This window comes from Accipiter gentilis, chromosome 9 (genome assembly GCF_929443795.1).
Source record: "Accipiter gentilis chromosome 9, bAccGen1.1, whole genome shotgun sequence".
NCBI lineage: Eukaryota > Metazoa > Chordata > Aves > Accipitriformes > Accipitridae > Astur > Astur gentilis.
Genome location: NC_064888.1, coordinates 36,025,100 through 36,042,361, shown reverse-complemented (window position 1 = coordinate 36,042,361; position 17,262 = coordinate 36,025,100). Strand labels below are relative to the sequence as shown.

At 40.1% G+C, this 17,262-nt stretch overlaps 1 protein-coding gene across 1 annotated transcript; it reads right to left on the bottom strand.

The window, feature by feature from the left end:
- Window positions 1-233: 233 nt before the first annotated feature.
- On the bottom strand, window positions 234-17,066 carry LOC126042464 (pancreatic lipase-related protein 2-like). The gene is made up of 13 exons (XM_049809577.1): window positions 17,007-17,066; window positions 16,778-16,826; window positions 15,160-15,314; window positions 12,954-13,079; window positions 11,868-12,002; window positions 10,808-10,916; window positions 8,977-9,096; window positions 8,767-8,889; window positions 6,309-6,424; window positions 4,622-4,751; window positions 3,107-3,218; window positions 1,176-1,340; window positions 234-297 (listed from the first exon to the last, which is right to left on the bottom strand). Exons 1-13 carry the CDS (start codon window positions 17,064-17,066, stop codon window positions 234-236), a joined length of 1,464 nt encoding a protein of 487 aa, XP_049665534.1.
- Between the last annotated feature and the right edge of the window lie 196 nt (window positions 17,067-17,262).

Sequence of the window (17,262 nt, the reverse complement as noted above, 5' to 3'; positions counted from 1 at the left end):
TGTGTGTGTCACTAGTAAAATACGTTAGCTGTCATTGTAACAGGAATTCACAGAAGTGTAACTCCCCATATGACAACACTAATTTGGAAATAGAGCTTTTGCGGTGGGCTGGGCAAATTTTTCGTAATCTGTTGAAGGAGCCTTGTTGATAGTTTGGCGCTGACTGGAGAAGTGTCCTATTCCAGATGACGAGGGTTGCCACAGTGGACAACCACAGCATTCCTCGCCGAGCCTCAGCAAAGCGTCAGGGCTTGCCACGTGCTCGGCCGCACGGTTCCACAGCCACAGAACACAGACCTGGTGAAGGAGGAAGAGTTTAAGGAAATAGTTTTCAGCACAGTGGGACACTTTCTTAGCAGCAGCCCAAGATAATCAACATAAATCCTATTTTTATTTCATGTTAGGTGAAGGCATGAGTTCTAGTAGACTGAGAACACAAAGTGTGTGTTATCAAATGATTTTTTAAAGAATTACCTGTTAGTGACTAGTTATTAAATTTTAAGATGTGTTTGCCTTTATGCTTAGACTCCATTAGCATTTTAATCTGGACCAGGAGTGTGCTTTTGAAGGGAACCTCTCACTCCATTTTCCCCACTTATCACGCTTCAGTTTACATGACAGAGTGGTGTTGGGACACATCAACTGGATCCATTTTGGTTAAAACTAAACCGAGAGGTGTGCTCCAGAAGTGGACCTAAGGTACTGCAGATGCCAGCGGGTGCCCGGTCCATGGGATCGGGTTGGAGTGAGCCTAAAGTACTCTGCCAAGGCAAGTGTACCGTTGCACTGTGCAGAGCTCTTTCTGATGCGCTGTGCTACGTGCTAATGGAGATGTAGGCACATGAAACTGTAATTTAGGAGAAAAACTTGTACCTTTCTTACAAGTGCAGGGCTACACACCCCCAGAATTTCAGATTTGATCTCTCTGTTCTTTGGGGAAGTCTGGCTGCAGTGCTGAGCTGGTGGGAGTTACTGCAGTCAGCCAAACACCCTGGTACTGCCATGAAATTTGGATTAGGCACTTGTTTTCAGTACTTAAACCCACTTGCTTTAAGGGGCATGATACCATGCAAAGGCGTTTTGGGTATTTTTTCCTTTTTTCTGCTTTTGTTTGTTTGTTGTTTTTGCCTCACCTGAGACCCATAGAAAGGAACAACATTAGATTGTGTACTCACACGTTTCTTTTTTCCCCAGAGACTATTGTGACTTCTTCAGCTCCCATGCAGCCTCTGTGTACATGACCTGGATGCTTTTTCCAGAGAAATTCAACTTTTGAAATGTTCCCAGAAATTTCTGTATCAATATAGTTCAAGTATGTGTTGCCCGGTTTGAAAGTTCCCCTGCCAAAAGAAAAGAGCAGAAGTGATGCTCTGTGTTCTTTACAAACAAGGAAAAAACCTGCTACGGTTTAGGCAGAAAGGGAAAAGAGTCGTGGGATGCTATGAGAGTTGAAGCTTTGAATACTATCATTATAATTTTATTACTTTTTTTCCAAGAATTACCAATCAGGGACGTTACGCAAAATTTTAGCTTAGAACGTGTTGGAGAATATGTTCCTTGGGGAACGCACAGGGCTCTTGATTCAGAGCCTCATGCAGATCCGAGGCTTTCAGCTCAGACAGTAGGGGACCATGTCTCAGGACCAGAAACACCAAGTTCCGTCCTCTCTGCTAACTAGTCATTCAAGCCATGTAACAAAGTCTTTTATAAAGTCCTTGTACCTTAGATTTTTCATACATAAAATATATCAAATACTTTTTTGGACAAGCATTGTAATAGGGCTGAATTTAAGGGAAGATTAAAGATTAACATGCCACCCGCTTTTTGTAAGGATTAAGGAGTGTCTTGTTGACATTTTGGTTGATTTCTTCTTCCAAATCAGTACTGCAATTTTTTGCCTTCCCTGAAGCTATTGGGGCGGTGCTGAGGCTACCTCTTCTCTCCCAGCATGATTTATCCTGAATACCTGGAGGAAGTTCTGAGGACTAAATGTCACTTTTTTTCCACCTTTGGCTGAAGTCTGTGGTGCAGATACCAGCTAGGCAAATTGGTGAAGGCCACAAAGTCTCTGTATTGACCTTACTTGAGAGAGCAGAGGAAACACCTTTCCTACTTATATAGAGTTATTGTGGATCCCACTACAGGCTTTCAGCCTATCAACCCAATGTATAGGCTTGTTGGTACCTAAGGAGGAGGTAGCTACTCAGAGGGATCTAAAGAAGTATGCAAATGACTTAGTTGCTTAAATCTCTGTGCCTTTCAGGATGAAAACACTACATTAATTAGCCTAGCCTTTGTCGGTATTGCCACGGGGTTTCTTCTAGACATTATTTTTGGAAAACGAGAGCTATCTTCAAAAAAATCCAAGTCAAAAAGTTCTCTCAGTGTTTCTGTTTGCTCTCAACCAAGAAGAAAATTGAAAATTATAGTTTACATTCATGCCTTCTGCGGTATCAGTGTTCATTATAATGGAATGCACGTTACGGCGTGATATTAACATAGAAATTACCTGTAGGTGTATCGTTGCAATAGTGTATTTGCAACCAAAGGTACTCCTGGTACAGACCAATAACAGGGCTACGTTCAAACACAGAGGAGTTTGGCTTTACAATATTTAAACTGTGCTCTGGACAAGGATCAGTTTATGAGATTTAAATTCACATTTACTCGAAAAAGCCAGGCTGAGTGGACAGGAATCCCAGACTCTAGCACAGTTCATAAGCAAGCTGCAACTTTCTTACTCAGGTATACCCTAGAGGAGTGAATGATTAAATAGATGACTGTACATCATGCAGCTCTTTGTCTTCTCAGAGAAGATCACCAAATGATGTTTGAGTTCAGCAGTAGCCACAGAGCTGTTTGCTCTTGCCCACTTTGCCATGCTAATCATCATCCTCAGCAAAGAAAATACAGAGCAAGAGAGACCAGCAAGCAGATTTTGACCAGTCTGTAGCATGAAGAACTTCAACCTCTTATCAGCTACTTTTATTACCAGTGTAAATCACAGATCATGTAGAACAAGATGAGACATGTAAAAATAGCTGTGTGCAAATTCAATATGATAACTATGATAGAGCCATTTTTTCAACAGTCATGTTACACTTACTTGTCAATTGTGTATTTTTTCCTGATCCCATTAGTTCCAGTCAAGGCTACATCTATATTTCCCTTCATGGTTTCTGTTGCAGATACTCTGACACTTATCTTTTTTCGCCAGCCTTTGAAAGCAAAATGAAATAGATTATGGTTGTAAGGAGATTTCTTTCCTAATGGTAAAACTTCTCATATGTTTCAATATCTTTCAGGGAGAGGAAAGGATTGCAAAATGTGCTTGTAAGCAAACAAAATGTCACTTTTTGTTAAGGCAAATGTTAGTTCTGTGTGGTTCTGGTGGTATTAATAACCTTGACAGCGGTCTAAATCACAGATCCAGTCTTCGCTGACCTACTGACTGTGCTGAGTATTTAGTCTGCCACGGCCAATACTGTACCCTGCTCTTCTACTGGCCTCACTTTTAATTTTGTAATTTCTTACACTTATGAGCAATTTGGGGGGGCTCACGGGTAGCATGTTAGCTCTTAACTATGAAGTGAGGTCCACAGGACTGCTGTGTTGTTAAAAGATATATTAAACAAAACTGGCTGCTTTCCCAGGATGATCCCGATATACAGAGTGTTTAGGGGTTTTCTTATACTTGTGCACAGCCCGACAGCTGTCAGGAGATGCTGTCATCCCATGTGTCTTTCTAAGGCAGAAGCAGGGTCTCAGATGCAATAGCACATATTGATTTCAAGCAGCCCGGTTTGGGAAGTTTTTGTACTGGCCTTAATTTGGGCTATTGAAAGGAGAATCTCTTCACTCACTTCATAAGATTATATTTCATTTCAGGCTATAATTTCTATAAACTCAACAGTTTGTAAATGTTGAAATTAATGTATTCATTCACATTTGAGAAATGACTAGTTTTCCTATACTCAAATTCATTCTTTTACTTTTTACTCTTACAGAGTCGTGATATAAGATTTTTTTTGTTCTTAATTTTGCTTTCATATTTTAGTACCTAGTGATTAAGGACCTCAAAGGCCCTCTATCATTCATTGCCCTTGCAGTTCATCACCTGTGATGGATTACAATTTATTTATGAATTTTCTTATTTCCCAGTTCTGTGGCTGCTTCTACACTAATCACAATTAAAACTATATTTCTTATTACTCCCTGCCATTTTGACTTGATAAGCTTTCCAAAAATATCCTGAAATGGTCCAGTTTTATAAATTTTTATTGATAAAAACAACGTAACTGTTTCTGATTTGAAATGTTGCACTTTCCGCATAACATTCCTTCCACCTTCAGCTTTGTAGAATCTTTGAAGCCATCATCTAATTAACAAAATTTTAGCAGGGTTTCTAACTCGGATGTCAGCATTAGTTGATCTGTTTCTACAATTATCTCAGCCTTGCCCAGATAATGCTGGTACTGCATGATCCTAACACACCTGAAACTCTAGGTTTTCGACGAAGTGCCACTCATCAACTGCAGCAGCTCTCTGTAGAAATGTAAGATATTTGTTCATACATAATTCTTTGCCACTTTGGAGTTCACCACCCAAAATGAGCACTTACGAGCATATGGAGGGGAGGGCCCTGTGTTTAAATAAACCTTTTGCTGCTCTTTTTCAGTTTTATGTAAAAACTTATCAGCATAATGACCCATCAGTGGGCATCCTTCCTTCGGACATGGGAAGCAGTCTCCCTGGGGGGAAATAACAATGTGTGTTACAAGACGTTATCTGTTTTAATCCCACTTCTTAAAGTTTAAGAAATTAGGATATTTCAGCTTTTTCCCAGCTTTTCTGAAAAGGTGCTTGCTTCTGACTTCAGATCATATCTTCGGTATTTATCGGTGTGGAAAAAAAAAAGGAGCTGAGATGGTCAGTCAGCTTATTTCATCTGGTTGAAAATAAGAGAGAAACAGGTTGAAAATCTGGCCTAATTCCTTATTCTCTTGCAGAAACCATGCATGTTGTGCCTTATTACCTGATCTGTAAAATACAGGTAATACATTCATCTTTCATAGGGTCTACTGAAAGGTTGTCTGCTAATTATTATAGTGTGGGTAACCATATTTGCAAGGAGATCTGGCTGGATATCTCACTCATGTGGTAAAGATATTTAAGCTCAGGAATACTGAAGCTTGGGGTCTCACTTTGGGATGTGTTCTGTCTGCTTTTCAGGCTTTATTCCCATGCAGAACCTTAATGAAATTAATCTATCTACACAGTTCAAGCATTCAGATCAAGACCTTGATGTCCATTTAAAAAAAAAAAAAAAAAGGTAATGGTGAATATTTTCAGTGAAACTGATTTAATTGCCATTCGAAAAAATAGCATTGTTATATTTAGATAGTTCAATTTTGGTATTTGCGAGGTTCTGTAGGAACTGGTGTTTGTGGGTCTTTGGCTATTTGGGCATTAGAGGAGTAAAAGGCTAAATGATCATGTTTATTACAAAATTGAAAAAAACATTTCCCTCGCATCACTAAATTGCACAGGGTTGAGGTTTTCAAGTCCTGAATTACATCAGACTTTCAAGTTACGTGGTAACATTGCTAAAACATTAACAACTTTTCTGTGGTATTGTAATAATTCTATTTGGGAGTAGATGGAAATAAATTCAGACTCATCTTCCTCCGTGACTAGTTCTCAGTTGCATTGCCAGAATTGGTCCACTAAAACCCCAGTTATATCAGGCATGAAACACCAGGACATTATGTTGCCTTCATTCTTGTGCCACCTGAGGGTTGTGTGTGCAATGCTCTGCTGCATAAATATCTCCCCTGCCCCATATGCTGTGGATGTTTATTGTTTATACAGATGTTTAAACATTTCTGAAGTGCAGGGGCTGTCCTCTTGATGATGGTTTCCACCAGGTTTAGATGGACTTCCTTCAACCAGAGTGTCCCTCACTGCTGACCTACACAAAAGGTGAACCCAGCCACTGCCTCTCATTGCCCTCTTACTCAGCTCATCTCTCCCTTCGTAACTGGTTTTGGTATTTATATTTACTGCCTTATTTTCTTCTAGATCTTTTTTTTTGTTTTTTTGTTTTTTTTGTTTGTTTTTTTTTTTTTAGGTTTTGCTGCTTTTACATTTTGCCTGGTTTTTGGATACGGTCTTGGCCGAAGCTAGTCAGTGGGTCTGCATAGCCCCCTTTTATCCTATGATCCAGAGTGTAGAGGTTGTCCCAGAAATTATTAAGAGAAGAAGGGCAGGGCTATAACCCTTCAGATAAATATGTACCTGATACTTACCAACACAAAAGCTCTGTATGTTTCACACCGATACCCAACAAATCCATTCGGAGTGATAATACTCTCGGCATAATACCGGAGACTTCTTTTATGTCCACATCCAAAAGATCTATATTCTGGGAAAATGCCCAGGTAAAAAAGATTAAAGCTATCATTAACCTGAAGTCCATGCCAGAGCAACACTTGTGGGTCTCTTCCTCAAAAGCATTTGCACATATAGTGACATCTCAGTTTAAAAAATAGTAATAATGAAAAGATGTTTAAAGTATGAATTATTTGGTTTTACAGTAAAAAGTGTACTTATGGCTACATGTTTCTTTTCGATGGAGAAGAGCTAGGTTCTAATCTGCGTGTCCCTCTGCTCATGCTGAAGTTAACAGACTTGGAGATGCACCAAGGCGGACCTCGTGCAGCCTCCCATCCTGCTAGGTGTACTTAACTGCTTTTATTTTAGCATGAAAACTGAGGAGGATTTAGGAGAGTTTCTCTTCGATATTTCGAAGACTGGAATAATTCATAGTGGCAGCATTTGTAAAGCATATAGTAGTTACTATGAAGTAGTTTTCATTTGCTTACCATTATCACAACACGGTATTTTGTTAAACCACATTTTCCACTCATTTCTAGATTTAAAAGTAATTTTAGTAATTATTTTAACTTCAGTGGCTTTCAATGTTTTTAAGCTCTAGAAAATCTGGAGTCCTTTGACAGTGGTGATTCTGTGAAATGCTCTGAGGAGCAAGATGTTTGGCAGTGTGTCCTTGATTTTGTCAGAATTATTTGAAACAAGTACATTTTCCCTTTAGAGTGAAATTTATAAGCAGTCAGTGCAGGAGAGAAGAAAGTACTATTTCGGTTGTATTTACAGGTCCCTTGTAACAAGTGTTTTCTTCGTTGGCTCTGAAGTCTCTCCTTTATCAAAGCACAATATAGTAAAGTTAGGTTGTATCAAAATAAGCTCTACTCTGCTTCAGCATGTGTGGGGGCTCACCTAATCACAGGGTGAAGTCTTGGAGGCACTGAAGTAATTGTGAGCTGGCACAGTTTACACTGAAATCAGAATTTCACCTACTCTCAATATTTATACACCTTAAAAACAGACTGATTGGTATTGATCAGTTGACACACGTTGTTCTTTACATAAGGAAAGAAAAAAAACACACCAAAACCCCTCTGAAAAGTATCTTTGTCTGTTTTTCTTGAAAGTAATCTGCATCATCAGGGCTTCCTGAGTATGTTTTCTTTATAGTTTCTTCTTTAAATCTAATTCAGAAGGGTCTGTGCTTTTAACTTTAAAAACCTCAGCTCTTTCGGTTCGCTTACTTTGTGCTAGTGCCAAATTCACTTAACATCTATACAATGGGAACATAATACTTCTCTCCCTACTGCGTCAAAAGCTGTAGAAAGAAGTTACTAAATAGCATTTCTAAAACTCTTCCTACATAAAAGCACTACATAAATGTAAATATTATCAAACAGAAGAGATATGCACAAAGTAAGGTTTGACCAGGAGGCAGGAGTTAAGTCTGTCTCTATTTTTAGGAGCTATATGAACAACCAACTCCATCTGCTCATGTTCAATAGAGCTGAGTTTCTCCTTTGCCACAAAACATTGCAAACAGCCTTGTGAAATGTATCTGGAAAATATTTAATTTTTCTGCTGAAAACACAGACATTCTTATGCAGTCCGATTGGAAAGTGTTTTGGTTCCAAGTAACTTTGTGCAGAGCCAGCTTTCAGTCTTCTTTGTGACTAAGTTCTCCAACAAGTTCTAAGACAGAGCATTTTTGACAGCCAATTACTTAACTAGTGGTAGGGATTTCAAAATATTTCTCATTTCTGTAGGTTAGGATCAGAAGACAGGATTTGGGGGATCTATTGTACTGGATCCCAGGGTAATTCTGAGTAACTGCCCAGCTTTCTTTGAAGAACATGAACTATCAATGGAGCAGTCATTTTATCATCTTCTATATTTTTAACCTTGTGCTGTTCCCTTTGAAGACACTAAAGCTTTTAATGGCATGGATGAATATGTCTAACCCCAGTAATATTGGGATTGATGTCTTTCTAGGGAGAAAGGAAGCTCAGATTTTAAAATACTCATTTTTGTATTATCCTTGAATGAAATTTTACCAGTCCTTCATGTGTGGAATTCCCACTGAGGTCAGTCTGTTAGCACAGTGGCTCTTAGAAAGGTTGTGAAGAATAAGTCTGCATGCTTTAACTGAAGTTTCCATCTGGAATTTGCATTGGTTAGTACAAAAGAAAATTGGAGGGTATTTCACAAGCAGCTTTAAATCTTCCATTTTTGAGCATTCTCTCCCTACTCCAAATCTGAGCTATATAAATAATATATACATTCAAAAGTCTTTACCTTAGCCTAGCCTTTATTTCTAACTATAGCTTATACTGAGGTAAAGAGGTATAAAGAGGTATTACTTCTTTAAAATATATTTACCTCTCATAAGGTCATTGATATTCCAAGTTGCAGGAGGTACACGAAGCTGCTTGCATCCTGGCATCTTCTTCCCACCATTTGGGTAAAAATCCAGGTGGCCACAAGTCTGGAGAATCCCTGGAGCTGAAATGCACAACGAATTGAGGCTGATCACTCAGGTACCCTGTGGGCAACCTCTGAGTTAGTTTCAGCCTTTGCATGAAAACTTACCAAAGTCAAAGAAAAGATGACCAGCATGAGTATGAATTATATCAACAAATTTTGCATCTGAAGGATCCAGCCTAACTGTTGTGGGAGTATACTGGAAGAGGGGCCCAGCTGGATCCAAACCTAAAGGAATGGAGATACATCTGCTTGAGTAAATAATACTATACGTATGTCATCACACAGAGTGTGTGTACACTGTATGTCATTACATTTCTGCCTTTACATATAAAAATCCATTTTGTGGTCCAGAGCCAGCAAAACAAGCAGAGTTTTAATAGAAAGGTGGCTGGAGGCATTGCAGCACAGTAAAATGCTGATGGGTGCTTGGCTTACTTTTGGGGAACAATGTTATAAGAAGAGGTTTGGGCGTTTTTTTTGCATGTTAGTGAAAAGTATGAAATCTTGATATGTTACCCTGAGCATGCAGATTTGTTTGAGCATTTCGATTTGGTCAAAAATCTATTTTTGTTTCCAAAAGAGCTTTGTTGAAAATGTTGCCCCTTCACTTCAGTGTCAGTGAGCTCTCCTCAGGGCTAAAGCAACACAATTCTGGTCCCGGTTTCCCTGAATTGCTTATGTGCAGTATCTACGCAGATGTCCTGGTTTCAGCTGGGACAGAGTTAATCGTCTTCCTAGTAGCTGGTACGGTGCTACGTTTTGAGTTTGGTATGAGAAGAATGATGATAACACACTGGTGTTTTCAGTTGTTGCTAAGTAATGTTTAGTCTAACGTCAAGGATTTTTCAGCTTCTGATGCCCAACCAGCAAGAAGGCTGGAGGGGCACAAGGAGTTGGGAGGGGACACAGCCAGGGCAGCTGACCCAAACTGGCCAAAGGGATATTCCACACCATGGGACGTCATGCCCAGTATATAAACTGGGGGAAGTTGGCCTGGTGGGGGATCGCTGCTCAGGAACTAACTAACTGGGCATTGGTCGGCGAGTAGTGAGTAACTGCATTGTGCATCACTTGTATATTCCAATCCTTTTATTATTACTATTGTCATTTTATTAGTGTTATCATTATTAGTTTCTTCTTTTCTGTGCTATTAAACTGTTCTTATCTCAACCCAAGAGTTTTACTTTTTTTTCTGATTCTCTTCCCCATCCCACTGGGTGGGGGGGAAGTGAGTGAGCAGCTGTGTGGTGCTTAGTTGCTGGCTGGGGTTAAACCATGACAGTAGAGAAAATAAATGACTGGAGGAGAAAGGAAAGCAGAAAATAGCCTTTAAAGTGATGTGTAAGTGTGTCATGATGCTGTGTCTCTCTGTGTAGCTATGCGACTAACAGCTTTCTTCCTTTTCAGGGCATCCACGGCTGTTTGCTCTCTCATCCTGACATACTAGATCTAGAGTTTTTAATTTTTCATTTCAGCTCTTCAATCTTTTGAACTGCTGAAAAGTCATGTTAGAGTGAGCTTTTAAAACCAAATATGACAATGAGTTGCTAGTGTTTTACAAGTCTGTTATTCCTCATGTAATACTGTATTTTGTTCCTGTTCTTTTATATAATTAAAAATCATAACCAAGCGTTCCCTGGGCCATGTTGTAACCTGTGAAAAGTGACCTCTGTTTAGCCACAGTCGGGACAGTTAAGCCTTTCTGGTCTGTTGCGCTTGAGACTTTCTCAGAGCTGTGAAATTTGACGTGTGAAATGCATGGCACGTGATAGGACATGGCTTCGTTTGTGTGCCGTCATGCTAGCCGTGTACCGTTAATTGAGACAAACTAGCGTATTGCGGTCTGTATTGTGTGTTTATAAGGCAGCACCGATTCCTCATTTCTCTTAAGTTGCATGAAAATATACAGCTTCATCAGCTGAAATAGCTTCAGTACCTGTTATTCTTCCAATGCCAGGTTTCCTTCTCCCTGCCTCCCCTGCAGCATGTGCTCCAAGACTATGGCCGATGAAATGAATGTTGGCAGGAGAGTAGCCATAGTCTTTCTGTGAAGGTGTATGGAAAGGAAAAAGCAAGCGTGTTAAGCAGGGGACGCAAGGCTATGGCACTGCATCATGGCCCCATGCTGTGCCAGGACATGGCCAGACCAGCGGGTGACGGAGGGGAGTGTCTTGGGTGGGAAGTTACTGTTGCGGGTGGTGGGATCTGTACCTAAAGTGAAGCCGTTCCCAACTCATCCCATCCCCTCTTAGATCACGCCTCCGGAAGGGAGTAATCTCTATCAGGAATTGGCCTTTATGATAGAAAAGAAGAAAAAGGGAATTTCTCTACATAGCTCCCCTACATTTGCACCGATCGCTTATCCAAAAGGCAATGACCCCACTGCCTCACCCCTGAACCTGTCTGTCCAGTCAGGATAGTGGCCTGCGGTGGGGGAGTCTGGAGTGCCTTTGTCTGTGGCGTACCCTCCGTGTGAATCAAGCGGCCGTCCTGCTGTGGAGATGCTCCACCACGCAGGTCCTGCAGGACGGGGAGGACCACGCCAGGAGCGCTGCTGGTGTGCCAGGCTCAGCTGAGCTTCTGCACGGGAAGCCTGACAGTGGTGGCTGCAGGAGAGTCACTTCTCTGGGCTGTGGTTCGGTTCTTTCAGGAGGCAGCGTGTGTGACACACAGCGGGATGCTTTAATCCTATTCATTCTCTATTACTACTCTTCCCCCTGCTGGTTTTGCTAGACAGTCTCCAATCTGATGTGTTATCCAGTAAAAATCATGAGCAAAACTTTCAGAAACTGTGGGACCTGCTTATCTGTGGTCTGACACTAAAGTAAGTATTTCCATCGGTGCAGGATTAGAGACTTTTTATGACATTTTCAGCTGCGTTATTGAGTACCTCTGTACTTCCCAACACTATTGCATCAAACCTAAAAGTGCCACCCTGAACACGGCCTTTACCATACAGACTATGCGCCGGCTTTCATGTTCCATGATACTTTTACCTCGAGAAGGTTCACCAGATAGACCAGCTCAGCCCCTACAATGCGGACGTTGTTAACTGCTTCAGTGTACAAGCCGCTAGAGCCACCTCTCCAGTCGGTCAAAATGCAGTTCACGTCTTCAGTGTGAAACATGAACTGGGGGAAAACGTGAAAACAGGAGAACAGAAGCAAACAGGCATGAATTACCATAGTAGCAGGGTATATGCAAACAATATTTTGTTTCACTATAGCCAGGGACTCTGTTTATGTGACTGGTAAAGACACATCTTTAGTATATAAATTCCTGCTAATAGTGAAGGATGAACACAAGGAGGCAGAGTGGAGGCAGTGATTTGAACACCGTATAAAGACACACAGAAGCTTGCTTCAGTTTCTGTTTTCCATTCCAGATGCCTTGCTTGGCTTTAGGGTATCAACTTTTCTTAATGACAGTACCCCAGTTAGAAAAAGAGGATAGTATCACTTCTTTTTTATTGTCCAAGCTTTATTCTTCAATATTTATATGCTTGGATCATCTACAAGGATTCACAAATTTGTGTTCATGTGTTTGAATTGCTCAGCCCCAAAGTTCAAATATTTTAACCAAAATACTCTATTTATACACTTCTGGCAATGGAACATTCTGATTTTTCATTCTGAAACAATTTCATTTTTGAAATGTGCCTAAATAAAATGAAAGCAATCTGCTGAACGAAGCATTTTGTTTTTATTAGATCAAATGCCTCATTCAAAGTGAAATGTTTATTTTGACCTTTTGCTGAGGTGAGAAAAGTGACTGTTTTCCCACCTTTATTATTAACAAGACATTGAAAAATCAACTATAGCTTTCCCTGTGGAGGTGAATGCAGCAAAAGGGCATTTAGCAAAAGGCTGAAGTGCACTATACTCATAGCTGGGAACAAGAGGGTGGTCATGCGCAACTGAGCTTCATTCTGAATTTTTCCCCCCTCATATATTCCCTGAATTAAACAAGAGAACAGAGGTGTATATTTTATGTGGGAATTTTTAGCCAGTTGATAGGGTGATGTGGATATTTGCACTTTCCAATACAAGTAAAATGACTGTCAGACGATAGTCATACCATACCCTGCATATATTTGTTATCCAGGGGAAGTCCGCTCCAACAAGATGGCCATGTATAATGAAGCGAGTTTTCCTGTGTGTTCGGAAATTTGAAGCTTTGATAGTTGAAGGATTTGTAGCAGAAATTTTCTGTGTCAAAAAAACCAACCAACAAACAACACAACAAGGATGTGACTGCTCCATCCCAGTGTACATTTTGGTACAGGGTGGAGTAGCCCAATGGTTAAGGCATAGTTCTGGACTCTGAAGAGATGGGTCTTGTTCCTCACTCGGAAACTGCCTTGCTGGGGGATATCAATTAACCGCTTCAACAAATGATTCACTCCTGCTTGTTAATTGAACTAATGATACTGGCATCTTTTGCACAATGCTTTGAGATGTAGTGGTACAACATGCCATGTAAATACAAGATTTTATCAAACTTGGCCATAGAAATACAAAGATAGCATCTTCTGCAAGTTATTAGGCAGTTGACTTTAAATCTATACCTATTTTTCTTTTTTTCTTTGAAGATAAGATCTTCATCACTAGGCTTATTTTATGAGAAAGCCCACCGGGCTTACAACATCAGAGGCTGTAGGTATTTTGGGGTTTATTGAGAAGGAAGGCATTATTTTCTTTTAAAGAAATTCTGCTTACTGGGTTGTTTTAACACTTGGCTCATTTTTTGTTGAGGTTTCGTAAGCTTAAAAGGGGATGTCATGCACTAATTAGCACATATCTCACCTTCAGTGAAAGACTAATTAAAGTTCAAACCTCATAGGCCCTCTCAGCTAGAGATGATGGACTTGTTCTGAGGTGACTCAAACAGGTGAAATCATTAAACACCTCCACTGTCTGTGACTGCCATTTATATAAAAAAACCAACTAGGAAGCCTTTTTCATGTAGTGTAAGCCAACAACAACAAATTGTTGCCCCTCCCCTTTTCATATTAATTTGCTTAATTTTTCTTGCTCTTTGTCCAAGTAAAATTCACATTCCCTGAAGGTCATTTCTCTTCTTTCTCCAGACTAGTCTATAGCTCCAAAAACTGCTCCATGCTATGGACGAGCCACCTCCAACACCTCGAGAGCATTGTGCTGTGAGCTTTTCCCAGTACTTGCTGATCTTCAGAGGAAAGGGCTGACACACTGCTGGCCTGTATCAGTACATTCCCATTTGAACCATCCTAAACCGTCCTGCAGGCTCCTTTTAGCTACTTCCATTTATCACACTGTCACAGTCCAGAGCTTCCTCTTGCTGCCACTAGTTTGCAGATGTTGTAGATAGCCTCGCCTTTTAACTTTTTATCTTCCATACAGCTCCAGAGTCTGCTGTCTCTATGCTCCTCTACCTGATGTGTCTTCATGAGGGATAACCTGGTTCAGCTCTCCGTAAAAGAAACCTCCAAGCTCTCTCCATGGTATATCTTACCAAGTCTTTGTCTTTAGGTTTTTAGTCTCCATTTTCCCTCAGTCCCAGTCTTCCAAAAAATGTTTAGTATTTGTTTGTTTTCTTTATTCATCCCTGTTTCATTCTCTTTTTGGTTATTTCCTTCTTTTTCCACACACGATTTCATTCTCTCTTTTGTTTTTTCTATAGTCTCCGGTTTTACTTTCTAAGCTTTCCTTTTATTTTTCACCCTATTTTCATTCCTGTCTCTGGTGAACGTGGATACCTTCTCTTCTGATCTTCACTCTTAACTGTCTACCTGCTCTTAGGGCTCAGCGTTGGCCACTGCATAAGCAGAGCCTTTGAGACCAATCGTACTAGTTCAGAGGACCTAGTAATCGTGTATATGAACCACATCCCTACGTCGTATGTATGGGCCTGAAACATGTTTCTAATCTGGAGACACATGGGAGCCAAAATTGATATTTCCTTTTGTACTGCCCTCCCTACCTCTGGCTTTATAATGCTAAACCTGAAACTGAATTTGGGCCATTAGCTTACTGTACAGTATATAGAATATATCCAAAATATCTCAGATGACTTGTGTTAGAAGGCTGCGATTAATATGTTGTAAATACACCTGGCTCATTAGAGAGCTGAAATGAGGAAAAAGAAAAAAGATGGAAGAAAATTATGACAGACTGTTTGCCTGTAATATAGAATTGGGGCTTCTCCTGGGAGACTTATGAGCAAAAATACGGGAGAAAAGAAACTGTCCATATAATTTGTGGAATGTGTTGTTTACCATCAGTATTTAAAAACAAAGCAGTTTCTTACTTGATATTTCATGATGTTGTCTCTAGTGTAAAGAAGGAATTTGGTGTTCACATCTTCTGGAGAGCTGGGCAAGCCTGCCAGTTGTCTCCCGGGGATCCCAGACCAAGGGGGGCTATCTGTAAAGCATCCAAGCCTTTTGTAGCAAACTTCCCTTCCTGGGGTATGCAAAGAAAAATGTTAGTGTTCTGGGAACGTAGCAGGTTATGCTGCCACCACTTTACAAGAACCTGGCAGGAAAGTGGTTATACCAGGGGAGCAGAAAATGGCTGATTCAGATTAGGATGGCACTTGTGCTCATTTGTCATTAAGGGGCTCAGTTGTGCTCTTGTGCCTTGTGCATGTAGCAGGGACTTGAACTTCAAGACTAATTCCTGCTGCGAACGTAGTGTAGAGCTCAGCTCAGGGAACTCGGGAGAATGCGGGATATGTTTGGTCAAAGATATGGTTAACACAGCCGTCGGAAAAAGACAATAAAATCTTGATCCTTTATGGATCCCGAGAATAAACCAGGTTTTGCTGCCAGCACAGAACAGTCCTTCAAATTAGTCCTAATGCTCCAGGGATTATCTAAATTGTTATTTCTTGTGCAACAATTCATGAAGGAGTAAAAAGAAACCAAAATGTTAAAATAGATACCTCTGGTTGCTCCACAACATTCATTAAACATCTCCCTTATGTTTTTATTACCATAAGATTTTAGCGGAAGCAATAAAGTGGAATTTGAGTGGAATCCTAGAGAAAAGCACAGCCCCAGGAAGTGTGGTCTCTGCCTGAAGGACTAGAGTTTCCTAATTTCTATTGTGGTTTTAATACAGTAATGATACAAATATGACGTACGGGTGTTGCCATTAAATGTCATCCTTACCCACTATTATACCACAATAGTTGTGAAATCCCAAATAATTTTAATTGCTATTAAAACGATACTGAAAACAATGAGAAACTATTGTTAAGATTGGTGACAGATTCACACTACCTTAGACCGTGACTTACTCTATTCATTGCTCTGTTATGAAACGCAGGGGTAGAGTGATATGTACTGGAAATACATCTACAGAAAGAAAAGATTTAATTGTGGAGCTGCAGCAAGAGACTCCTCAAGTGACCCAGTCATTTTCACAGGGGTCTTTCCTCTGATGCCAGCAAACTTTTGGACTGTGTCTTTTTGATTCTCTCTGCTCTTTCTGTGTGTCCGTCCCTCTTGAAGTATTCTTTCCTGTTGGTAAAGAGGTGTTTTGGAACAAGACTATCTTCTTGTTCTCTGCATAGCACTGTGAAGAGTAAGTGCCCGGGCTGGCATTACAAGTATTGTAGCTACCATAAATGCTGGTAATGGGTTGAGGGTGGGTAGGGGAACCTGTTTTGGGACAATTTTAGTATCAATTCATATATAAAAATACCTTTCTAATTCCCATTCTGTTTGCTAGCTGTAAAAACCTTTACGGAATTAAAAAGTAATAGGTTAAATGTGGGAAAGACATGACGTAACTCAGTGCTCCTAATGAAGAAGTATGTTAAATCCGTTCCAAAGCACATCCTTTTTCTAAAATATAGATATTCTGGTGTAAGCTGCACACAATTTTTACTGTTTATAGACTTCATCAACTATGTGTCTTACCTCTGGCTGCATTGAGAAGAAAAAGAGTAGTGATCCATACTGCAAACATCTAAAGCAAATAAGAACACAATTCAAACATAATTAAAAAAAGAATCTGGAATTCACCTAAGGGTTTCCTTGGCCATTAAAAAAAAAGTCATAGTGGCCATAGGAGTACTTCAGGCATTTATTCAGTTGGATCCAAAAGCATCAACACTTCCATGAGGATAGCAAGGTTTCAAGAAAATACCTTTGGGATTCTTTCTGTTTGCCATGGAGATTTTGCATATGCAGGATATCCTCTAAGCATCTTTTAAAGATTGTCTTCCTGACCTTGACGAACAGAAGCTGTTTTTCCTCTAGAGCTGCAATTTATGGGCAAGCAAATGAAATTCTTACAGGATTTGCAACAACATATTTTTACAGAGTGAAGTTTCTTTTAACGTTTAATAGAAAAGTTACTCATAGAACTGCTGTTCAGTGACTGTAGTTAAAAGAACTGAGGA

What these genes read in the sequence shown, in the direction of transcription:
- LOC126042464 (XM_049809577.1), bottom strand. Translation starts at nt 17,066, where the DNA reads ATGCTTAGAGGATATCCTGCATATGCAAAATCTCCATGGCAAACAGAA. An exon ending in GGATAACAAATATATGCAGG is followed by an intron (nt 12,003 to 12,953) that starts GTATGGTATGAC and finishes GTTTTCCCCCAG; the next exon opens with TTCATGTTTCACACTGAAGA. An exon ending in TATCAATGACCTTATGAGAG is followed by an intron (nt 6,425 to 8,766) that starts GTAAATATATTT and finishes GCATTTTCCCAG; the next exon opens with AATATAGATCTTTTGGATGT.